The sequence below is a fragment of the Chanodichthys erythropterus genome, chromosome 8 (genome assembly GCF_024489055.1).
Source record: "Chanodichthys erythropterus isolate Z2021 chromosome 8, ASM2448905v1, whole genome shotgun sequence".
NCBI classification, from domain to species: Eukaryota; Metazoa; Chordata; class Actinopteri; order Cypriniformes; family Xenocyprididae; genus Chanodichthys; species Chanodichthys erythropterus.
In genome coordinates, this window is record NC_090228.1 from 15,093,752 (window position 1) to 15,119,914 (window position 26,163).

Here is a 26,163-nt window from a genome sequence, read left to right on the forward strand (position 1 = left end):
TACATACCTTTTATTACATACATATTTCAAAACCATTTAATAAACACATGTATTTAATTTGAAATACCTTAAACCTACAAATGCAAAATATTATCAGTACCATATCAGTCGGTATGACTTCTAGCATTTAATTTTTAGTATTTATAGGCTATATGCATTTATTAATTTATGTATTTAAACAAAATGGTACAGAATTTTAATATCGACCATAACAAATAATTATTTATTTTAAAATTATTCAAATGATGACATAGTAGAGCTTTGATCGCATGAACCTTGCCAGCATTTTGACTATAAAAGTTCCTTGCAAGCAATATTTAGCAGCCCTTGTAAACTTCTGCAGTAAAGTCAGCCAATCAGATCAAAGCTTGCGATCTTAAGAATGTTCATGCCATTTTTGTAGCCAGTATGCATCAGTAGATCCGAGGAACAGACCACAGATACGCAGAAGTTAATATAAGCTATTTATATTCTCGCACGCATGCCATTGCAGCAGGAAACGGACAAACAAAAGGAGAGAAAACAGGAGGAAATGAACAAAGAGAGTATGCAGAGTGTGTAAGGTTCAATGCTGCCTTACTGCATGACAGTAAAAAGCAGAGGAGATTGAATTTAATTTAAATGCAAATGTGTAGAGCAGGCTGCAGTGGAGATGCAACGTGGCATAAAGGAATACTGTACAAACTGGACGACAGGGCAAACGGCTCTATCACACGAGAGGCGCTCAGATGATATGCATAAGCTTCACATTACACATGCAGCAGGGGTGATAAAGAGAAGCAGCCATGTGTTTTAATCACTGCGACTTGCTCGTGAACATAACCGCACCGCCGGGTACAGTATGCTGACTGCAGTCCTGTATCTTAAAGCTACTGAGAGCTGCAACCTAATTTACATACTAATTGTACTATATATAAGATCAGGATTCGTAGTGCACTGAAAATAGTATGCTAAAAGTGCCTGGATGGCATTTTTGGTAGATTTTCATGTATCTGTGAATAATTTCTGGGATAATATTGGCCAAAACCCCTCGTACTACGGAAGAGGACAGTGTGACGGTTCAATTTGGACTTTTCCAGTAGCAGTTTTTGAGTGTATGAACCTCAAAGTAATAATGAGGTGCCTTCAATAAACATGAGCGAAACAAATTTGTTTAAACAGTGATTGAATTCAAAGGTAATCCTTTAGATTGATGTTTACCCTATACAAACGCAAACGGTAGACGACAAAGAGGTCTGTTAATTTAAAAAAAAAAATGTTTAAGTTATATTTATGGGCTTTTTGTGCCTTTATTTGGAGAGGACAGTAGAGAGCGACCTCAAGACGGGAATCGAACTCAGGTCGCCGTGAACGCATTTACGATATATGTCGGCGCACTAACCACTAGGCTATCGGCGCCAACCCGTTAAATAGTTTTTAGAAACTGAAATAAAGCTAAAAAGCTTTTTTTATACTTTAAGTTAACTATATTTACAAGTCTATAGTCTATAATGTACTCTACGAATAAATTACTCTGAGTAAACACTGTGTCTGCGTCAGAAATCGAATACTTCCCTACGCGAAAAGCAGTACACCAACAGAAAACACAGTATTTGAAAAAACAGTAGGCGAAAAGCACCTGGATGACCTACTACTTCAGCAAAGATTCTGGATTGCGCAATAGATGGACACTTTATATTCCCATAAGGCCAACTGACGCTGGTAGGTCACATGACAGTTTAAACATGGCAGATGTAGTATGTCCAAATTTTCATTTCATACTATCCATATTCCTACTATACAGAACATACTTTTTAGGTAGGTCCTACTCAGGCAGTAGGCTATTCAATTCCAGACCCACCATGTGATTCTGCTGTGACAGAGACACTAAAGCAGAACGAATGGAACCTGTTAGTGTGTAAACTCTGACTGAGAATCACCCAATTGCTTTCCAGGACAATAAAGCGCCACTGCCGTTGTCCCACAGCACACTGCCGACCTTTCAAATCCAAAATCTTAATTTGCGACAAATGAATGCAGCCAAATTAGAGTGTTTATCTGTCAGCCAGTTAGGCCTGTTTAACACCTAATCAAGCAGATCCTCTTTGTGCATTCATTGGACAAAGAAAATCAGGGAGTGTGTGAAAGATTTGGCCGCTCTGTAAAAAGAGAGCAACACACACCAGAGAGACCATTGACATTTTTACACAATAACTGAAGTACTGTTAAAACATTCATCTGTTTCATGCATAATGGAGTCTTGTGTGGTGTCTTCCTTTCTGTGGGAGTAATTGCTGCAGTGTTGGATGTAAAATGACAGTTAATCCCATTAGATTAGAGAAAGTGAGCAGGAAGCAAGGCTGAAGAGGGATTAACCTCTGCGGTCCAGTGACAGGAGTGTAATCTCCACGCCAGACGCACACAAACTTGTGAGTCTGAAACATGTTGATATGAACATCCTTAAAGGGGCTGATACACACACACACACACACACACACAAACACAGTTTCTTCTATACCAGTTTAATATGCAGCGACAACTATAGTATACAGTATGTACGACATTCAGCAGCTGATTCTCCCCAAACATCTCTCATTTCCACAACTAGGCTTTAACAGCAACCAATGGGAAAGAGGGGACTGGAGATAACAGTCAAAAAGGAAAATCATTTGAGGGGTGAAATAACTTTTTAATGATTTTATTTTAACACTGCACTGAGGTTGACCCCGGTGAAAACACATCTTAAACTGTTTTGTTCATCTAAAGTCAGGCTGGTTTGAGAGTTGGTTTTGGACATTTTTCAGTAGATCAGACCAGAAAACCAGCTGGCCAGGCTGGAAGACCATCTTAAACTAACTAAACCCAGCTTAAACAAGGTAAGACCTACAAATCAGCTTAGAATGGTTTCCAGCAGGGTAAAGAATTAAATAAATATCAAAATAGGTGTTGCATAGTTTTATACTACCAAAAGCCTTTCTAAAATTGTTAATTTAATGACAAGAATGTAAATGCAATAACAGCAAATAATTACTTTTGTTTAACCACTACAATTGGGATTCTGTATGTCGAGATGCTCTCAAAGATAAACTTCTGAGCTTCTTCCAAAAAGTGAGGACATTTTCGAAAACAATGTCCACTTATCACAATTCAATCAATTCTTGATGGATCCAATCCAGTCCTGCCTTATAATCGTCTTACAATGGTCTTGTTGACCATCCAAATTCACTCGGAAATACGTCATATGGGTACTATGAGCTGCAAATGCCGTTTGAAGACTGCAAAGCGAAAGGTTAAAACTCCATACGTAAAATGTCTCTATAAAGATCAAGCTCTTCTTTAAAGGTCAGGTCAGGCCAAAGCAATACTCCACAGCCACATAACTCTCTATGATCTCATGCTTGAGGCTCCAGCAGACATAAGTAATAGAGCTCAGAATGAGTTGTGGTATGGATGAGCAGTTCCTCCTAATTGAGGGAGCTGAGGCGCAGAGGCCTGTCTGATGGGGAGGATGTGAATACAGTACTGTTTGTGCTTACAGCAGCATTCGTGCATTGGATTTTAATGAACTGGGAAACACAAAGTCCCTCTTTTATTCGCCCCTCACTCAGTTTTCCACCTCCGTCCCACAATCCAACACTCCACTTCCCAACAATCTTGCCAGTAACCAAGATCACCATCTGACTAGTTGATTAGTTTATTTTTTCCCCTATTGTTTGTTTTAGTTTTAATATTTTTAGCATCACTGCTTTAAAAAGGATGAATTAAGAGATGCAACTTGAAGGTTTTACCATGCTAATGGCTAACGTGCTAACGCGTATTCACAATCAAGATCACCAACTAACTAGTTGATTTGTTTATTTTTTTTTTTTTACAATGTTTTTGTTTTTTACTTGTAATGCTTTTATAGGCACTGCTTTAAAGAGGATAAATTAAGAGACGCAACCTCTCTGAGAAGGTTTTAGCATGCTGACATGCTACAGTGTATTCACAACCAGTACCAAACACAACCAGTGATGTCGACTAGTTTATTTTTCCCTATTTTTTGTTTGTTTGTTTTAGTTTTAATATTTTAAGCATCACTGCTTTAAGGAGGAAGACAATATCTCTCAGAGGGATTTAACATGCTAACTGCTAATGTGAGTATTTCTAAGACTGTGTGAACTGCATGATTTTTCCCTCCAAACCAGTTCAGTGCGAATCCCACCCTGCAGCCAATATCATTGGTTAAGGTTAGGGTGCAAGTAGTCGCAGCCTCAGACGTCATGCCCACGGACTGCTGGCAGAATGTCTGATGCATATGGCCAAAGAGCTAAGAACCTAAGAGGCGACACTTTGATACTTTTTGGGTAACAGCCACTAGATGGCGCTCTGGTGGTGCGGCCGCCATTATGGGGTGAAAATACTAACTGGACCATTGAATCCTTCACATCTTACGCACCCAAAATCTGCAAATTTCACTGCCAAATCAGAAGCGCAATAGAACAGTTTGTTAAATTAAGTCAGCAGTAAATTGCATGGCTCCCACAGTAAATGTTGTATTGTCTTATATATGTTTTATTTTATCAGTTGTGGAATCCAACCATTCAACCATTTGAGGTAACATAGTTTGCCTACTTTCTTGAATATTTCAATTTTATGCAACTTTACACATAAATTTATTAATAGTAAATTAATAATTAATAAATTTAAGATAATCATGTTTAAAGCGAACAACATATTTCAGACCTAGTGGAGAAATAGTAATAATATCTAGGTCTGAATTGAAATAGGCTATATTGGCTATATAGGCTATAACGGTCTTATAATACATGATGCATTGCTGTATCCGTTATCGCATAATTCACACTTTCGGACACTTTTGCTTCAATGGACACAACACTGCAAAATCAAGCTGTTATATTCATATATTTATTGTCCAACATTCCCAATTTTTCTGATGCATGTCCTTAATTTAATTTTATATGTTGGTAATATTTCAGTGTTTATAAACCTTTTATAGAATTTTAACCCAAACTGACTGGGTTTCTAGAGAGCAAAGGTTTTGTGAAAAAAGTGGAAGATTTAAACACAACGTCTGTAAAATAAACTGTTAAAAGGATTTGATGATCACTAGTGATTGTATTTTATTCTGTGTTGTCATCATTAAGGTTGGATTTCAGCTTTAATGTACTTTTTTTTTTTTCTTAACAAAGCAGCTGATATTGGACTGACGACTCGCTTTCACCCCAAATTGGCGGAAACGCAGGGCCGCTGCTGGGCGCCGATGATGCAATGGAACTTTCTATTGACTGTCGCTTCTTGTTAGTGTATATTCTTTGATATGGCACAGAAAATGGGAAACACTTCAGGAGTTTCAAAGTCATCATCTGATTGGTTGAATTCTACAGGATTTCCTGGAGATATGCGTGTCACGTTCTTTAACGGTCCACCTGGAAACAAAGCCATCATGACGCCAAACACCCTCATGGAAGAGGAAAACAGTCATGTTAACAACTGTGACAATGAGCGCATATCAGGATCAACTAAATGCAGGATTTCGAAAAGTATATGAAATTTGCGGTGCCATTGTTACGGTAAACTTGCACAATGTTGTTGAATTAATAATTTCTTAGATGCACGCTGGTCTGTTATTGTAGGGACATCGACTTTACATTTTCAAGCCCCTAAACATGACACGGAACAATACAAACTGTGATTGGTTGCTTTACATGTCAGTCAGACATTAGGCCCTATAATACACCCGGCGCAATGTGACGCAAGGCGCAGCGCAAATGTGTTTGCTAGTTTGTGTCCGGCACTGTTCACGTTTTCCCGTTCAGCGCCACGTCCTTAAATTAGTAAATGCATTTGCGCCAGTTAGTGCGCCCATGGGCGTGCTGGTCTAAAAAAGAGGTGTGTTTAGGCACATTGCCGGCGCATTGCTATTTTAAGGAGCTGAAAATAGACTGCGCCATAGACCAACTCAAACCTGGTCTAAAGTCTAAAGTCAGTGGCGCAATATTTTTTGTTAGAGCGCGTTGGTAGAAACTGCACCTCTGGGCGCGTCCACAGTGCGTGTTGAATTTGCTTATTACACACAGGGATGTGCATCACACAAACATGCCAAATATTAAAAACAAAAGGATTACAGTGTAAAAGAATATTATTGTGTAGGCTACATAAATATAAAAATGTAATGATGAATAGTCATTGCGTGTATTAGAATTAGGCTACTTATTTTCAATTCAGCCTATTACTACTTATAATGATGAATGAAATTGGCTAATTAATTGAACAATCGTGCCAATACACACACATGTATATTAACTGACTCATTGCCAACAAATTCCGCCATGTAAATAGCAATCCGCCATGGCACGAGCGCATCTCGCTCTTAAAGGGAATGGGAGATGACACTCTGATTGGTTTAGTGAACGTTACACCCATTACTCATTAAGAGAATAGGGACAACCCATTTCAAAAATACGTCCCGGCGCACGGACCGTTTTTCCGTCGTTAAAATAGCAAAAGTGGATTTGGACACGCCCTGAGTGCACCTGCGCCATGCGCTTTACACTTTGTGTTTAGATCGTTAAAATAGGGCCCATTGTCTTGGCCGGTCCTTGGCCAATGAAAGCTGCGATAGAGTCCTGACCTTCTGCTGTCAGTCTATGTGAGACTAGGTTGCAGGATAAACCAATGTTTACTTTTTAAAACGTAACTACTACATTCGGTTCATTCTGTTCCTTACTTCCTTAACACTAGAACTACCAAGGCAGTCATTTTGACCGTTTTAAAGATTTGCAATGTAATAACTTTGTTGAAATAAAACCCATATAACTACAGTTCCATGACTTTTCTTAAATTAATGTAAATTTTATTTTAACATTGTTATTTTATTAAAATTTCAAAACACAAAAGAGTTCTGAGTATTTCTACCTTGAATGGCCATAGCGGTCAATTTGACCGCACATATTGCAGGCGTATCTCCTCAGCGCTTTTTCCCGCGGTTAAAGATGTGCGTAGCTGTTGCCTAGCAACCTTTCTCTGGCAGTTTTGTATGCTTTTGATAAGCTAAAACTTAGCTTTACCGTCAAAATGGCAACAAGAAAGAAAATGACTGTCACTGAGGTTTTATCCTTGCTTGAGAACATTGATGATGCAGAGTCTGATGGAGGAGCAGAGAGCGATGTCTCTTGGTCTCTTGACAGTTCGTCTGACACTGATTCTGAGGTTCTGAGTCCTAATATAACAGAACTATTTATTCATTCTAGATTTCATTAGAGGCTGCATAAAATTGTTTCCGATTCGTGTGGTCCAAACATTTCCGATAATGCTAAAGCATTGTAAACTCCAAAAGTCAAAATGTATTGAATAAAGACAGATGTAATCATTTCCAAAATTCACAATATGTTTTTATCTAACGAAATATTCTGCTTCATTTTATATTTGTTGACATTTTGACTTTCAAAAACAACATTTTAACTGCGGTGAAAAACTTTGATCTCCAGCTTGCCGGATGCAAATTGCAGAAAGCAAATTGCGGCATGCACTTTTGTGGGAGGTCTAGTAGCTCTTACACAATAATATCACGAACATATTATATTATGTATGCTTAAATTACCCCACATTTTTCATTAAACATGACCATAGAAGCTTTGAAGTAAATATAACATGAAAAAAATGACATTCACTGCTGTCTGGTATGAACAGTCAAAATGACCGCTATTGGCAGTTCTAGTAGTTATGGAATTCCGGTAGTGCTAGTGTTAAAGGTTTAGTTCACCCAAAAATGAAATTTCTGTCATTACTCACCCTCATGTCGTTCCTACACTGTTTACATTCAGCGCTTCAAGGTTCTACATCAGAACGTCGGCTCATTATTGGCCGGCTCCTGCGTCAGCAGCACATGCATGAGTCGTGCTGCTCATGTGTACAGCGTCAGCCAATACTGAGTCGACGTTCTGACGTAGAATTTGGAAGTGCCGAATGTAAACAGCATAGGAGAATGACAGGTCTTGTTGAACAAAGTCATTATTTTTGTTTTGTTTTTGCACACAAAAAGTATTCTCATCGCTTCATAACATTAAGGTTGAACCACTGCAGTCACGTTGACAATTTTAACAATGTTTTTACTTTTTCTGAACCTCGAATGTGGTAATTATGTTGCTTTTCTAACCTTTTAAGAACGACTGGTCGACTAATCATTCAAATAACCCACGATTAGTCAATTATCAAAATAAGTTGTTTTTCACATCGCTACCATCTCTATTTCTTCCATTGTCTTTCTCTCTCTGATGGGCAACATGCGAAGCACATTGATTGGCTAATGAGCTGTAAAGCTCACATGATTGGTCGAATGACCTTTAAGCCCACGAGAACCAGCCGTGAGCGCTTTGGTTTCTTCTGCTTGATGTCACCCTTCCATCTCAATCTCTCTCAGTACCTCAATATTTTTTCACATGGCATAAAATCTTTCCCTTGAAATGCGAAATACCATGTGGCGTGTCTGCCTTGCTACAGCAGACTGAATGTAGAGAGCCAATCACAGCAGACATAACAGGTTTTTATTGCCAGGATTACTAGCCAGCACAACCCACACAGTGAACGTAATGAGGTCTAGTGTACGTGTGTGTACAATGTGTCCACAAATCTTCCTGATCTCCTGCGTTCTGGGGCTACTTTAGCGGTCTACACGGATTTGCTTGGCACAGCGCTAATTTGTTCGTTTTTCATCACTAGCATTGACTGTTTTCAGACCACTGAAGGACGTTGGTCCAGTGGAAGTCGCTGATGCCGCTTGGTGTCCAGTCATAACTAGCCTCCTCAGGAGCCAAATCCAGTACCAACCACTGCAGGTATGATTCAAACGAGCCCGAGGCCACCATCGTCACGGCAACTCGCCGTTATCCGTCTCAGATCCATTTATAACCAGCGCCTCCCAACCAGGGGACAACTGGAAAGGAACCAGAGCCTGCCAGTTACCTAGCAACTATGGAGCGAGTGCTGGTGCTATGCGTAAAAATCCAGCAGGCCTCTGAGGCAACGTAAAGGATATACAGCAGTGCGCCGGACCAATGCTGTGAGGTTTGATTGTGAGTGAGGACGCGATGAGCCAATGAGGGGACGTGTCACATTTCTGCCTTTACCAATGATAATAAGGAAATGCAGTGGTGTGAATCCTGCTCTATGCAGGGATCAAAAGGAATCAAGAGAAAAAGTCAGCCTCCAACACAAAGACGAGAAGAAAAAAAAGACGTCATGACAGTTTCTCTCGTTTCTCTCTCACTTTCTACACACATTCTCACTCTCTCTCACACACTCCTACTCATTCTTGCACACGAACCCTCAGACATGCCAGACCAAGAATAAAACTGAGGAACATGCAGAAAAAACAAGCAGTACGGAACATTTGTGAGAACAATGTGATTTCACTTAATAGTAAAGCCGTGCAAAAAATACATGTTTTCAAAAATGACTAGTTGGTGGGTGGCTTGAGTAACTAGTCAACTAATCAATCTTTAGAAAACAAATAGGTTGACCCGATCAGATACATTTCTTACATAAGACACATTCTTGTGTTAAAAGCAAATGGTTTTTAGTGTCGATTCTTTAAAAAGAAGACTTCTACCTTAGCATGACATTCAAAAAGACTTTATATATTATTTTCCAGTTATATCTACCATTCAAAAATGTGTGGTTACTGCTTTACTGTGTTTTAGATCAAATAAATGCTCACCAAGGCACCATTTATTTGATCAAAATGACAGTAAAAACAGTAATATTGTGAAATATTATTATAATTAAAAGAACCATTTTTATTTTGATGTATTTTAAAATATAATTTATTCCTGTGATGAATTTTCAGCATCTTTACTCCGGTCTTCAGTGTCACATGATCCTTCAGAAATCATTGTAATATGTTGATTTGGTGCGCAAGAAACATTTATTTGATTCTTTGATCAACTGAAAACTCAAAAGTGTAGCATGTTTTAAAAAACAGAATCTTTAGCAATATTATAAATGTCTCTTTTGATCAATTCAATGCATCCTTGCTGAATAAAAGTGTTAATTTCTTTCCCAAAAACCTGACCCCAAACATTTGAACGGTACTTTAAATACATTTAATATATATTTTTGGACAACCATCATGACCTATCTGTACTAAATAGGCCAATAGGCCATTTCCACATAAATGAATAAGAAATGCAACGCCCTAATCCAATATAAATCAAATCAGTAAAGCAATCACGCAACACATAGTACAAATAAATCCCATAAATTAATCTCATAAAGTGATCATCTGAAACAGACTTGCTTGTGGTGTTAAGAATCTAGTTTTAGTCTGCGCTCGCCGCTGTCGACAGCGACATAAGGACCAACAGCAGGCAGATCAACAGCATTAGACCGGCAGCCCTGTCACATCCTGCACAGCACCAGGCCGCTGATTGGATCCAAGCTTCAAAACACCACAGGATAAACCAGCAGAGGGCCCGGAAGTGTCCTCGCGTGACGCCTGCACCCTACACGGACCGATAGATATCGCTTTTATGTAAGAGGAAACCCTTAATTGCACAAGTTCTTATTCTTGAGTGGCTCAAAATGCCAATGTCTGTGACAAGGATAAGACGTGACTATTGTATTCTGTTAATGTGCTGTAAAATCACTAGCTAAGAAGGCAGGAGGAGATTTACGCTCAGCTGACTGATGTCAGGTCTGATATGACTGTAGTGATGATGGCTCTGATCTGTGCAGACGCTGCAGTCAACTACAGCATGTGTAAAACATTCCTTCAAAGCCGCATGGGACGTTTCGGAGTGATTTCAGGTTGACTTCAAATTGTCTTATCAATTAAAAATGAATTCCAAATAAAGTAATATTAGATTTAATCCACTGCAGAGAAATATCAACACTAAAAACTTGGACAACTTGGACTGTCCAGAGAAGAAGATTCTGGGAAGTAGCTTGGTGTTTGATCTATTAATTTAAGGAAGAACTGTGTGCTCTTCCTTCTAAACTCCAGATATGATCCTTCAGATTCAACAAAAATCAATGGAATGCTTTAAGACCGTGAAACAACTTGCTATGTGGCTGGATAAGACTGAAGCCATGCTGAATAATTGATCAAAAGATAAATGCTATATAGCCTGCTTTGAGTATACACACACACACAAACAAACAAACAGGCAAAATTGACGTTTAGCAAGGAATATAAGCTCTGAACTTTACACTTGAAGTGAAACTGCTAATCAGTATGTACAAAAAGCATTAAAATGAATTGCTTTCTTTCCATATTTTGGCTTTGACGTCAAAACACAGGACAGTAGAAAATAAAAATCTTGGGACAGTGTATGTTCTTGTGGGGGCTTCATACAATCAGCTCAAATCATGATGTCTTAATGTGCAGCTCACGTGATTGGCTTGAAAATCCATCAAAAATGAGCAAAGATGGCGGATTTCAAGTCAAATACGCCAGTCGAGCAATTGCTATTGTAGATCTGATTGTGAGTAACTTGGTTTATATTCAATCATCAGTTGTAGCTAGTGTAAAATTATCCAGTTATCTGAATCCATAAGTGTGCATTTTCAGTCCACACTGCAGTGCTGTACCTTCAGACTCGTTAATGTCAAGGTGTGTGAAACTAGAGCATCTGCAAACAACTTCCTCCTTCATTCCTCTGATGGGAAAACCATCTGGAACTGTAGTGAACTACATAAAAGCCCCACCCCGGTAAATAAACCACCCCAAAAAATTCCAAAAATCTAGCCTCCAGCAAAGTTAAAAGAAAAGAAAAGCTCTGTGAGAACAGAGCACCCTCAAAGCTTATTGGCAGCTTTATTTGCGTTATGAGGAAGCTTACACCTCAAGCCCCATCCACATGTGGATGGCGTAGCTGTGAGATTACGTTTAATACACCAGGGCTGATCCATAGCACAGCAGGTCCTACTTTCATTATGCAACACCGCCTCACTGCTGTTCTGTTCTGATCCTTCGTGACTCTTTCAGTGCTAACTGCAGAACTGCATTAATGCAACCTAAAGGAGACGTCTGCCTGCCCTTTCATCCCAAGGCACAGTCATCCTTGCTGCTGCGCCATCTACAGATTACGTGGGCCATGAGGTTAACGCTTCGGCTTCAGAAAGTCCAGGAGGCAAGTGTGTACACGCACACAACAATGAAGGAATTTACATGGGTAGTTGAGGCGTTCTGTCTGACTTTAGGGCAAAATTCTATAAATGTATGACAGAAAGTGTATATTTTAAGTCCCGTAAGGTAAGCATTTCTGTTTTTCATCATTTTTTATGAATGCACAACATTATGTATATAGAACTATTAATAAAATAAAATGTTTTAAATAAATAATATAAAATAAAAAATATTACTTCTAAAATAAAATAAAATATATGAATAAAATCACTAATTATATATATATTATATATATATATATATATATATATATATATATATATATATATATATATATATATATATATATATATATATATATATATATATATATATATATTCATTTTTCATATTGTAAATTTTAGTTTTCAATGTTTATATATATATATATATATATATATATATATATATATATATATATATATATATATATATATATATATATATATATATATATATATATAACATTGAAAACTAAAATTTACAATATGAAAAATGAATATAATCGATAAGGTACCGATATATTGCACATCTCTATTTTTTTACCAATTTTTTTTTTTGACTATTTAAAAATTTTCTTTGTTGTTACAATTAAATTTTTTAAAATATAAATAAAATTATTTCTCTCTCTCTCTCTCTCTCTCTCTCTCTCTCTCTCTCTCTCTCTCTCTCTCTCTATATATATATATATATATATATATATATACACACACACACACACACACATATAGATAGATAGATAGATAGATAGATAGATAGATAGATAGATAGATAGATAGATAGATAGATAGATAGATAGATAAGATTGAAAACTAAAATTTACAGTATGAAAAATGGAAATTCATTTTGAGTTTTACTAAAGATTATTTAATAGTCTTATTAAATTATTAGTCTAAAGATGAACTTTAATTGAATGTTAGATGACAGCAAAAGTAATCTAGATGTAAAAATAGGGGCAATGACCCCCCCCCAAAAAATAATCTAATTTTGGCCGATAACCAATAAGTTACCGATATATTGCGCATCAGTATTTTTTAAACAATTTTTCTTCTTGACTATTTTAAAATTTTCTTTGGTGTGACAATTAAAGTTTAGAGTGTACAAATATTGAATGTAGCTCAATTAATATGAGCTCATAAAGCTGCATGCATGATAATTATTAAAAAAATATCCTGGGAAATTGACGTCCTGCGGTATGACATGCAATACTCCATCAAAAACTATTTTAAATGTCAAGAAGCCACATACACAGACTCAAACTAGGCATTCACCACCGCATGTGAACACAGGAACATCATACACAGCAAACTGAGCAGCGTATAATCGAGTGTGAATGGTAAAATCACCAAAGTAATAAAGAAACTACAGTAGGGTGCAAAGAAGCTTGGGATGACAGGTCACTCACTGACATATGAAAGCAAAAGCAAATGTTTTAGTAATAAAAGCAGGTGAAAATGCAGGAAACATAGGCTGGTGCTGCAGCCAGTGTAGAACAAAAGCTTTAACAGTGCATTAATCTAAAAAACAACTAGAGGCAGCAAAATCCCTTATAATCCACCTTCTGCTTCACTCTTGCTCCAGTGACTTACCCAGAGTTTCGGCGCTCATTCGCACAGTCAAGTCCTCCGTCCCCAAACATCCAAGAGCCCTTGCGAGTGTCCTGACCTGCCTTGACAAGCTGTATCAACTCTCTGGCTCTCTTATAAAGCGCTGTGATGCATCACCTCAGAGCACATACGAACATGCATATTTGTGTGGAAGCAGATTTATCACTCTTTCTTCTCCAGTCTTCTCACGCTATCAAACCGCAGAGGTTTGTACTCCAGCAACAACGATCTCTTTCTGAACACGTCACCCCTTTCTCCTCCTGCCTTCTCTTGCTCCTCATTCACGCTCTCCGCCTGTTACTATGGATACCCTGCTCCCATCCAGCGATGAGCCGCTGCGTTCGCGTGCCGTAACGGGAGTGCAGCGCAGGTGACCGTTTCCTCGGCTTGTGAAGCAGTGTGAGACGGGAGACTGAACGTCCTTAACTCACTCTCCGCTTTCTCCGCCTCACTCTCCCATATCTGTTTCCCCTCCCTCTCTCTTTCTCTCTCTCTCTCTCCCTCTCTCCGAAGCTTCATTGTTTAATGCGAGTTCCAGCTCTCAGCCACAGCACACTGCAGTAAGATTGCGATACATTCATCCTGGTCTCATTTGTTCTCCACATCTTAAGTTTGGTTGACAACATTTCAGAGTTGGCCGTTGGGAAACATAACTGTCATGTTCACACTGATTCAGCAAACACCAACAGGATTAACACGTTGATCCAATGAAACCCAACAAGCGTTGAAGTTGCCGTTTGTTGGGGCAGCCTGAAATGGCCTTAATCCAACATCTGTCCTAATCCTTAATGCTAGTACACAAACACTGATATGACAATTATGGCTTTCAACATTCAAAATGTGTGAGGGATATACAGTACATACATACAGGTTAGACTATATCTGAATTAAAATGCGTAACGCATAAAATATCTGTATCGTTTTGGTTTTTGGTCAATATCATAATTATTGCTTTTATGTAAAACTTTTAACTGCACAAATGATCAACCATAGTACAATAGTACATGCTCATTTCCACTATTTTTTTTAAATTAAAACATAGTTTGCATTATCGGACATTCACTTAAAGTTAATCTTTAAAACACTAGTAATTTAATAACACTGGTAAATGTAAATGTTTAGCAAATTTTAAATGAATATTCATTTTTCATACTGTAAATTATAATGTTGTGATGCCGAAATTCACTTGTAGCATTTAAAATGATTGACTTTGTAGTGTTTTATTTATCTTTCTTTATTTTTTTTATTATTTTTTTTAGACAAAACAGTACAGAATTTTATTACTGGACTTTTTTGGTTATTGGCCGTAACTTGAAAATAATTATATAATAAATCAGCCTTAAAGGGACGGTAAGTTTCGCCACTAGAGGTTCCGTATTCAAAACAATAAAAGGCATAGCTGAATGAATCCATGAATGAGCGTGGGATCATGGGAGGTGTCGTCTTCACCTCCACAGCTGATGGAAAGCAATCCAATATCGCGTTCATTATTGAAGGCGATTCATCTGCGATATGAACGCGATATTGCGTAGCTTGTCAGTGAACTACGGCTCTGTCTATTAAATGCCGCTCCATTTGAAAGCAGGTGATGGTGATTTAGCGGTAATCAGGGAACCGGCTTTACTGACGAAATGCGCGTGACAATCTCATGCGATATATCGCCCAACCCTACTCAACAGCGCTCAAAATGCTAGGGGTAAATGCTGGTATTGTCACATTTTTTTAAATTTCAGTAACGACTTGGTAATGAAATCGTTACTTTTGACAACACTACTATGGTACGAAGTAGGACAGGGCCGAGAGCTTGGTACATTTTACATTGCTGTTTTTATTATATTTATATGCTGCAGTCGGCTGCTGCCGCTCCTTTCTTTTGTAGTTTATGCATATTTTATGATTAAAGTTACGTTTAATATTCACCTCATTCTGTAACAAACTTGAACTTTGTTACAGTTAGATTTGATCACTTGAATTCACATTTGTTTATTTCATTCTAGTAAAACAGCTGCAAGTGCTGTATTACTACTCGTACACCACTTTATTTGTTAAATTAAAATTGTGGGGTAACATGCACTGTTTTACTTGATCAAAAAAGTCATACTAAAAATACATTTGAGTATGTTGAAAGAAATGTTAGCGTTACTGTGTGTGCGTATATTCGGTGGCTGGTATGTTGCACACTGCAGTAAGATAGATGATAGTTAGAATGTCATATTAATAAAAGCTGGATGACTTGTGTTGTTAAATGGCATGCAATTCATTTTAAAATGTACTGTATGGTGGAGAAAATGCTGTATTACTATTACTAAAACTTGACAAAATAATGTCTCTGAGGCACGGTATAAACATGTTACTCACGGTAAATCAAGAGATTCAAACAATATGACAAACGTGTTGAGCTATAAAACAACAAATAGTTTTCTGTCTATAAAAAGTTCCTCACCTGTCTATTAAAACAATATATTAAAGTGTCTTTTGTGTTTCCATGGTTTCTACGTAAGTATAACCGGAAATTGAGGGTATCGTGGATATAATGTCACCGACAGGCGACATGACACGAGACGTTACACTGGTTAAAATAGAGGATTTCACTTGATTTAAACATTGTTAGAATGTAAGTACACGTGTCAACACGTTCTAGTGGTTTTTGGATATTTTAATTCAAAAATCGTACATATTGTGCCTTAATTCAGCACGCTTATTTCCCCAAGACTGAGTCCGTCCAGCGAATGTGTGAAAACTATTTTGTTTAACCACAGGCTGTGTGCGTGTACGCACAAATTACATACATACGCATTAGTAACAAATACACTACTGTTCAAAAATGTTTAAATAAATTATTACTTGTATACACATTAATTTGATCAAAAGTGACAGTACATTACTTATAATTTATTATTTCTAATAAATGCCGCTCTAAAGAACTTTTTATTCATCAAAGAATCAGAGTCAACTGTTTTCAGCTTTGTTAATGATCATAAATGTTTTTTGAATATGATTTCCGGAGAATTAGGTGACACTGAAGACTACAGTGCTCCTGAATATTCATATTTTTACTGTATTTTTGATCAAATAAAAGAGACATCTTTCAAAAAAAAAAAAAAAAAAGTACCCACTTTTGAACTGTGGTGTAAGGCATAATGTATAGTCTGCCGGTCATTATCACAAAATACATCCAAATGCTTTCGTGTCTGCTATTATCCTTATTATATATCTGACAAGAAATATTATATGACATTAAATTACCATTTTGACAGCAGAATGACACATAAAACCAGGCCAGCTATTGCCTGGGACGTGCAGTTATACAGTCCAGCGATTATTATACAATAATATTTGACTGCGCAAAGACCAATCAGAATCCAGTATTCCACTGAGCCGTGCAATAAATACATTTTACAGTTTGAAACCCAAGCCTCCTCCATAAACGTCATGCTTAATCTATTTTTATGAGTGCGCTTAGTGACCGTCCTTAAGAAACAGCCGTCTCACGGGCCGCTGGGGCGTAAGGGGCCACTGGATCATCTCGATACCCATCAGCAGGATCTGTACTAGGGGAATAATCTCAGCTCACCCTGAGAACAACGCACGCATGGTCATGTGCCAAAAATGTGTGTCAGTATGCGTCAATTCAACACATGAACCCACAGGCCTACCCACCCACGCTTGTACATATACAGCACAAACACTTACATATACAGAACAGTCCTCAATGTGTCTTTTGGTATTAAAGCAAATGTTTTGTCATCGTTAAGGTGTGAGGGAGTGTAATACGGGTGCCAAAAGCAAAGAACAGATAGACAGGAAAAAAAGGGGAAGACTGTGTGTGTGTGTGTGTGTGTGTGTGTGTGTGTGTGTGTGTGTGTGTGTGTTTGATGGGCCTGCTGTGTTAACGAAGGCAGTAGCCATCTGCTAGTGTAAGAAAAGACAATTTGCAATCTGTGCATTTGGAAAGGTGACAGGAAGTAATGAAAACAGGAATGCAACACAAAGGACATGGAAACTCATTATAACACACACATACACAGTCTGTGAATCGTAAGTGTTGGACCACGCACACTTAAAGGATACATGCCCTTACACACTTACTCACACACAAACACGTCAGTTTTGAATCATCCGTACTTCACGCAAGCTGTCTCTATGGTAACTACCGCTAGCAGTCATGGCAACTGGGTAACAGTTGTCAAAAAAACGAGCTAAACTATTATTACGAGCTAAATGACTTCTGACCGCCTACCAACACGACCCGAGCACGGCTAACATAAACCAGAAAACCAGCAGCTGCCGGGAAACACAACTTGGCACAACATGTGGCGTGAAAGAACAAGTGCTATTTAAATACATTATACGCAATGGTAATAATCAGAACTGCGCTAAAAATACATACCGTATATCATATAAAGCATTTTATACAGTACATTTCTGTCTTGTACCCATTCATGTAAGTAAACTGATGGAGGCTGAACTTATTCACTTTTCAACAGAAAGCTACCACAGCTCAAACCACACATTTTTTGGATAAAAAAAATAATCGCAAAATGAGTGCACTTTAAAAAGCCACAGACTTGGCCATAAGCGTCCAAATGCTTCGTTTGGTTTTTATACTTTTGATTTGGATGCATTTTGTTTGGGGATTTAGATCATGATGTTTGAATTACAACTAAGAGATGATAAAAATCAATAATTATAATAAATGATGACTAAAGTCAGTCATTTTCATGACAACATAAATAAAAGCATAGTGTTAAGTATAATGTTTGTATGTGTGTATAAGAGAGCTTCTGGGGAATGCAGACATGTTGCGCCTTGTTATGAATATTATCAGATGAATGCCTGTGGTAACCCTGAGGCCGGACACACACACGCAAGTCTACCGCTCTCTAATAGGGAGATCACACACACACACACACACACACACACACACACACACACAGGCTCTTACATGCATGGAATGACGCTGCTGAGACATACAAGAAACATACAAAACACGAAGGCTTCGCCATTTGACATCAGCAGCTTTTGTTTAATGATAATTTGTTTGCTTTATGTTAATGTCTCTGCGTGTTCAAACGGATTTACTCTGCTTCTCCTTTGGGAGGCAAAAAACTGTGTCAAAACTGTTCAAAATCATAATTTTGTCATTTCTTAACATTCACAACGAAACTAGCACACCTCAAAACACTCAAAATACTCATAATTTGCCCAATGTTTCCACGTTTCACATTTCTGCAAGCTAAAAGCACATTTAGTTCTTGCGATGTTCATGTGAAATAAATGTGTGATTCAAAACAAAACAAAACAAAACTGAAAGCTGGTGTGAAAGTGACAAACAATTCACATAGATATTTAAAATTATGTAATGTGTAATATGAGTCAAATTACTAAACATAGATACTTCTATTGTTTCCATGTATTTATATAATATTTAGTATGTAGTATATATAATATTATCAATACTTTGGCAAACCTTTATCATACCAATACATATTTTAACTTTGAATTATACATCGTAGTTCACTAGCCAAAATAAAGAGTGATGGAGCCATCTAGTGAACAGAAGGTGCATTACAGCTTAAGAAACACTTCATGGCATTCACTAAGTTTTATAAAGAATAGGCAAGGAAGAGGGATTTTGGAACAAAAGGAATGATGAACTGATCTCAGGCAATCCAAGAGCAAGCTGTATTTGATTCAGGTGACATTTTGAATCAATTATATTTGCCTTGGTTTAAATGATACTCTCACTGAATCTCTGAAATGTGTGTGTTTGTGTACACACACACACACACACACACACACATACACACTAGTACTCAAATGTTTGGGGTCAGTAAGATGTTTTTTCAGCATAAGTCTTTTAGATTGTTGCAAAAGATTCATATTTTAAGAAGAATCTAGAAGAAGGGGGAAAAAATGTATCACAGTTGCCACAAAAATAATAGGCTGCACAGCTGTTTTCAACATTGATGATAACAATAAATCTTTCTTGAGCACCAAGACTGGAATAATGGTTGCCCCACACTTTTGACCTATAATATACCTTCACAATTTGATACAAAATGAACTTTGACCTTATAACACCACAGTGTGCTTGTGTAATTGTGTTTGTGGACAGCAATAACACACACATCTTGTCGCTGTCTTGTCCAGTAGCCTCGGCATCTGTTGCCCTGAGCGTTTATGAGCCGATTTAATCTAGACCACTCCGCAGATGCTATTGCCCTCTTTCTCTCTTCATACTATCGCTCCTCAATCTCTGAACCAAACTGCTACTGCTGCGCTATTGGTCACCGTGTTTCATTTGAAGGGTGGCATTCTCTAGGAAAGACAAAAACAAGGCAGCATTCTGTCCTGTTTCCCTCAGTCACTTTCTCTCCCTTGCTCTACTTGGCTTCAGTGTCGTGTACTACACTGCATAAAGTGTCTTCTCTTTCACTCTGAGAGCCTCTCTCAGTCTCATTTACAGCAGAGAGTTCAGGACAGCGACCCGGGAGACAGAGGCGCTCTGTGATCCGTCTGAATCGAGGCTCATTAGAGGAAGTTCAGAATGTCCCATTCCGTGAACGTGAACACACACACACACACGAACACACGAACACACACACACACACACACACACACACACGAAAACACAGGTTTGTTTTTGTGAATTGTGGGGACATTCCATAGACGTAATGGTTTTTATACTGTACAAACCATATTTTCTATATACAGCCCTACACCAACCCTACCCCTAAACCTACCCATCACAGGAAACTGTGCACATTTTTACTTTCTCACAAAAACTCATTCTGTATGATTTAGAAGCCTTTTGAAAAATGGGGACATGGGGTAATGTCCTCATAAGTCAACCTCTCCTTGTAATACCTATATCATACCCATGTCATTATACAAATTTGTGTCCTGATGTGTCACAAAAACATGCGCACTGATTTTTCCAATAGTCCAATCTTGTGTTATAGGGATGGTTAATCCAAAAACGAATGATTTATCATCAATTACTCACCCTCATGTCGTTTCAAACACTTATGACTTCAATTCTTCAATGAAATTTTGCAGAATGTGCTTCTATTGAAGTGAATAGGATTGCAGGTTATTTAAAAGTATCTGAAAAGTGGCCCATATGATTTTTGCACTATACCACGTTTTATGATATATAAATAGCTTATATTGAAATAATTTTGAAGAATTATTATGGTATTTACCACTGTCTACTTTTTTTCATAGATCTGACATCAATATGGCAGGACCAATCACGTGAAGAACAGTGTTATTTAGTATCAGTATTTATAAACTCTTATTACTATTATTTATATTTTGAATTAGTCACTTTTTCATTGTAGTTTATTTTTGCTTATTTTATCTGCTTTTGTCCATTTTATTATTATTTTTTTTAAAATACTTCTATTTATCTTCAATTTATTTTTATTTTAGTAACTTTAGTACTTCAACTTATTTAATTTAAGTTGGTATTTTTTGAAGTTTTTTGTTTTTCATCTATTTATATATATATATATTATTTTTATTATTATTATTTTACATTTCTTTATACCAATTAACAAAAAAAAAAAAGGATTGTTAATAGATTTATTCTTACTTAAATTCTGAAAAAAAAAAAGAGAAAAAGATACAGCAGGGGGAAGATTATTAGTGAATTTGTATTTGAGTTTATCATTACATACACCTATCATATGTCTTCAGAACACTTGTAATATAGTGTACAATTCATATGGATTACTTCTATGAAAATGTTATGGGCATTTTTTGTCCATTTTGGAGCTTGACAGCTGCAGTCAAGCTCCATCCATTATATAAAAGAGGAGAGTGAACATTCTTCTAAAATTCTCTTTTGTATTCCAAAGAACAAAGAAATGGGATTTGAACAACATGAGGCTGAGAAGATGATTTTTGATAGAGTTTTTGGACATTTATTCGCCATACAACATTCATAACATGTGTAAAGCTTCCTATGTGCACACTGGTGTTTTAAAGCAAACATTCCGCCTACAATAAAGCTTTGTGTATTAATCAAACACTGAGCCTGAGGGAATGACAATGCTAACAAAGCACACACACAAACTGTAGTAGTGTGTTTTACCACAGACACATGGTCACCACACACATTTGAGAAAACAAACAATCAGATCACCTCCAACAGCACTCTTTAGCTAAATTTGCTCATTCAAACATCTAAAAACACAAATTTTCCTTACTCTGGCTCCCTCTTGTGGACATACCATGCGTTTATTACCACTGCAGCATTCTAGTTACTTTCCACAACAGCGAGTGTGTGTGTGTGTGTGTTTTCAAGAACTGAAGAAATCACATCCCACATTATTATATAATCAACTCCCTCCTCTCGGTTTCTCTTTTTCTCTCACAGCTGAAAAGTGAGTGAAATTAGCATACGTGAGGCTGTAATTAGAGTCATTTAACACCAAATCTGTTAAAGCAACATGTCACGAGATCTCACTGTCATCAAACATGCCATTTAGTCTTTATCAAACACAGAAAAAAAAATTCACAATTTCCGTTTTACACACGTGGGCTGCAGGAATAACGACTGAAGGAATAATGTAATTGTAGGTAAAAAAAAAAAAAATGCCTTGAAAAATGACAAATTTCCCAAACGTGCAGACGACATTTATAAAATTTCACAAACAGATCCAGTTATACTGAAATTTCTACTGTTCAGTGTCATACTGGAGATGCTATAGCTGTAGTTTCACTCCAGTCGAAAGCAAGACAGATCGGACAGGATTGTTTATCAAACAAATACAATTACAGGCAACATTCAGAGCCAACAGAAACTCTATTATGACAAATCGGCCAATAGGACGTCAGAATGATTCAGTATGATGTCTCACAACCTCTGGTTGGCATTTCAAAGGTCCTTCAGCAAATCTTGTTTCAAGAGACAGCTTCATTCCAACAGCTCTCACACAATAACAAAGCATATGGCTAAACAGTGTGTGTTCATACAGGGTTCTCACATCATTTAATCGATGAATTTCCATATTATATGCAACCCTGGACCACAAAAACAGTCATTAGGGTTACATTTTTTAAATTGACATCTATACACCATCTGAAACCTGAAAAAATAGGCTTTCCATTGTTTGTATGGTTTGTTAAGATAGGACAGTATTTGGCAGTATTTGGAAGCTGATGGTGCAAAAAAATCTAAAAACTGAAAAAAAAAAATCACCTTTAAAGTTGTCAAAATGAAGTCCTTAGCAATGCATATCCACTCACAAAAATAACTTTTTGATATATTTACGTTAGGAAATTTACAAAATATCTTTTGGAACATGATATTTTCTTAATATCCTAATGATTTTTGGCATAAAAGAAAAATGTATAATTTTGACCCATACATTGGCTATTGCTGCAAATATAACCATGCGACTGGTTTGTGGTCCAGGGTCACATATCATATCATATTATATCATATCATATCATATCATATCATATCATATCATATCATATCATATCATATCATATCATATCATATTATATTATATTATATTATATTATATTATATTATATTATATTAAGATTTATTTACAAATTCCAAAAAAATAACTTTTCCATAGTAGTTCACTATTTTTCCAGGTTTTCCTTTGACTGTGGGGACCCTGTACATATTTTTTTTTAGCCAAATACAAATAAATAAATGAGTTCAGAACTTAGCAACAGACAGGAAGTGAGGAAAGCAGGACTTACGTTGATGAGCTCGATCTCCCAGATCTTCTTGACCAGCTCCATGGATGTGTAGCCGTTGATGAGGAAAGATTTGGTGTAGTCTCCCAGCTCCAGAGACTCCAGCCATTCGGCCACTGAGGTGGGGTTATTTCCATCGTAACCTATGGGCCGCACCTTAAACACAGAAACAACCCGTTAAACAACCATATCAGCAACGAAACCAGAGGCTGGACACAGTTTGGGTCATGAATAAAGAGGTCCAATAACAGGAAATGTTGTGATTCTGTGCTGGAAACACCTGCTTGGAGTACTAATGTGAATTTCTGGTCCACGTTGGTTTGGTGCTGGTCTAGCAGATAAAATAAGGGAGAGACAAGCTAACAAAACAAAAAAATTGTGTGTTTTATTCCCAGGGAATCATTCCCATATTTACTGATAAAAAGAACATGTATTGAATACACCGCAAAAGGCTTTGGATAAAAGCATTTGCAAAATGCATAAATGTAAATGCAGAGAAGCTATCAGCTAAAGCAGAGTTTGAAAGCGCTGACTGCAGATGAAAAGTTTTTCTCTTTTCACAGTGAGCTCTCATATCTCTCTCTTTCACACACAAACCATTTCCTGTCCTTAATCTTAAATTCAACTTCTTTTTAAAGGAATAATTTTCATATTGAACCCTGTCATCCTTTACTTTTCCATAAAATTTTGCTTAATGGGGATTCAGTCCGTTGAGCTCCAAAATAACAAAACAAGCACCATAAAGGTATCGTATTAGTGGAAAATTATAGCGAATAGTGACTTAAATTCGGTCTTTTCTTCATATAAAGCTATTACATGTCTTCGGAAGATGTATTGTACATAGTATACAAGTTGTATAGACCAATTTCATGGTGTTTTTGGAGCCCAGATTAGCATTCACTTTTCTTATCTGGAAAAGAGCAGCCAGAACATTATTTAAAATATCTTCTTTTGTGTTCCACTGAGGAAATAAAGTTTGATGATGAGTAAACTATAACAGAATTGTAATTTTTTGGTGAACTGTCCCTTTAAAGGGTTAGTTCACCCAAAAATGAAAATTCTGTCATCTCACCTTCATGTTGTTCTACACCTTCGGAACACAAATTAAGATATTTTTGATGAAACTTGAGAGGTATATGACTCATCCATAGACAGCAATATAACCACCAATTTCAAGATCCAAAAAGGTACTAAAGACTAGGGCTGTGAAATGATTAATCATGATTAATCGCATACAAAATAAAAGTTTGAGTTTGCCTAATATATATATGTGTGAATACTGTGTGTAATTATTATGTATATATAAATAAAAAACACATCCATGTATATATTTGAGAAATATTTACAAGTATATTTATTTATTTATATTTTTATATAATTTATATTATATATAAATAATTTTTTTTTTACATAAATAACATATTTCTCTTAAATATATACATTAATTTGTGTGTATTTATATATACATATTTACACACATATATTATGCAAACTCAAACTTTTATTTTGTATGCGATTAATCGTTTGACAGCCCTACTAAAGACATCGTTAAAACAGTCGACGTGACTGCAGTGGTTCAACCTTAATTTTATGAAGCGATGAGAATACTTTGTGCGCAAAAAAACATAAAAATAATTCATCTCTGTCAGTCTGTTATGCAGTTGGCGCAGTGAACGCATTGCAGAGCTTCCATGTTTAAATCCGAACACGGGACAAAAATATCTTCCAAAGATGAAGGTCTTACGGGTGTGGAACAACATGAGGGTGAGTAATTAATAATTTTGGGGTGAACTATCCCTCTAAACTCTCCGCTCATGTTTGAGGTTTTCACATCTGTTTGAACAAAAGCAGCTTTGCGCATTAGTGTGTGTGCACGTACATGTGTGTCCATTCTATCTTATCAGAACACACAGCCATTCCCCTCTGCGGTGTCCTTTCAGAGATTGTGAAGGAGAAAGGGAGTGCAAGGTTGTTTGGGACACAAGTGAGATTTATTTGATGTCGAGTCCCCTGCACATACACACACACTCCTATATGGCAATACCAGAGGCTTTGCTGGATTACTCTAGAGGGGGTCTTAAATTGAGTACTCTTGGGGGGGCGGGTGCACTCTGGGATGTGCATGTGTGATAAATGTGGATACCATGAAGCCTCATTTAGTAATGAAATCCATGACACGCACATGCATCACATACGGAATTTCAATGGTCAGCATGCGTTTCTCACAGCTAAAAGGTTCTTTATTGGCATCTATGGTTCCATGAAGAATCTTTAACATCCATGGAACCTTTCCACTGCACAGAAGTTTCTTTATAGTGTGAAAAGGTTCTTTAGATTTTTAAAATGTTCTTCACACTAAGAAAAAATGCTTCTTTTAAGAACTGTTCACTGGAAGGTTCTTTTGGGGATGAAAAATGGATGCATAAAAAATGAGTGAATTCATTACACTGATCTCCAGTTCAGTGTCTTTGTGTAAGTCACTGAACTCAGTGTTTCTGCCATCAGGACTGCCTGACCGTAACATATCAACCTTTTACAAGTGACCCATTACATTTGCAATAAAGTCCAAGTATACCATTTTTGGAGCTTTACAGCCACTGTCACTGTATGTTAAAAGGTTAGTTCACCCAAAAATGAAATTTCTGTCATTAATTACTCCCCCTCATGTTGTTCCAAACCCGTAAG

General features: G+C 37.0%; 1 protein-coding gene across 6 annotated transcripts in view; it reads right to left on the reverse strand.

Moving 5' to 3' along the window:
- Window positions 1–26,163, reverse strand: part of anks1b (ankyrin repeat and sterile alpha motif domain containing 1B) — a 210,699-nt gene that overhangs the window by 22,560 nt on the left and 161,976 nt on the right. For all 6 annotated transcript variants that reach the window (XM_067391990.1, XM_067391989.1, XM_067391988.1 and 3 more), the window contains one exon: window positions 23,482–23,634. In XM_067391990.1, the coding sequence (XP_067248091.1) occupies window positions 23,482–23,634 (153 nt within the window). The remainder of the gene's footprint in view (window positions 1–23,481; window positions 23,635–26,163) is intronic.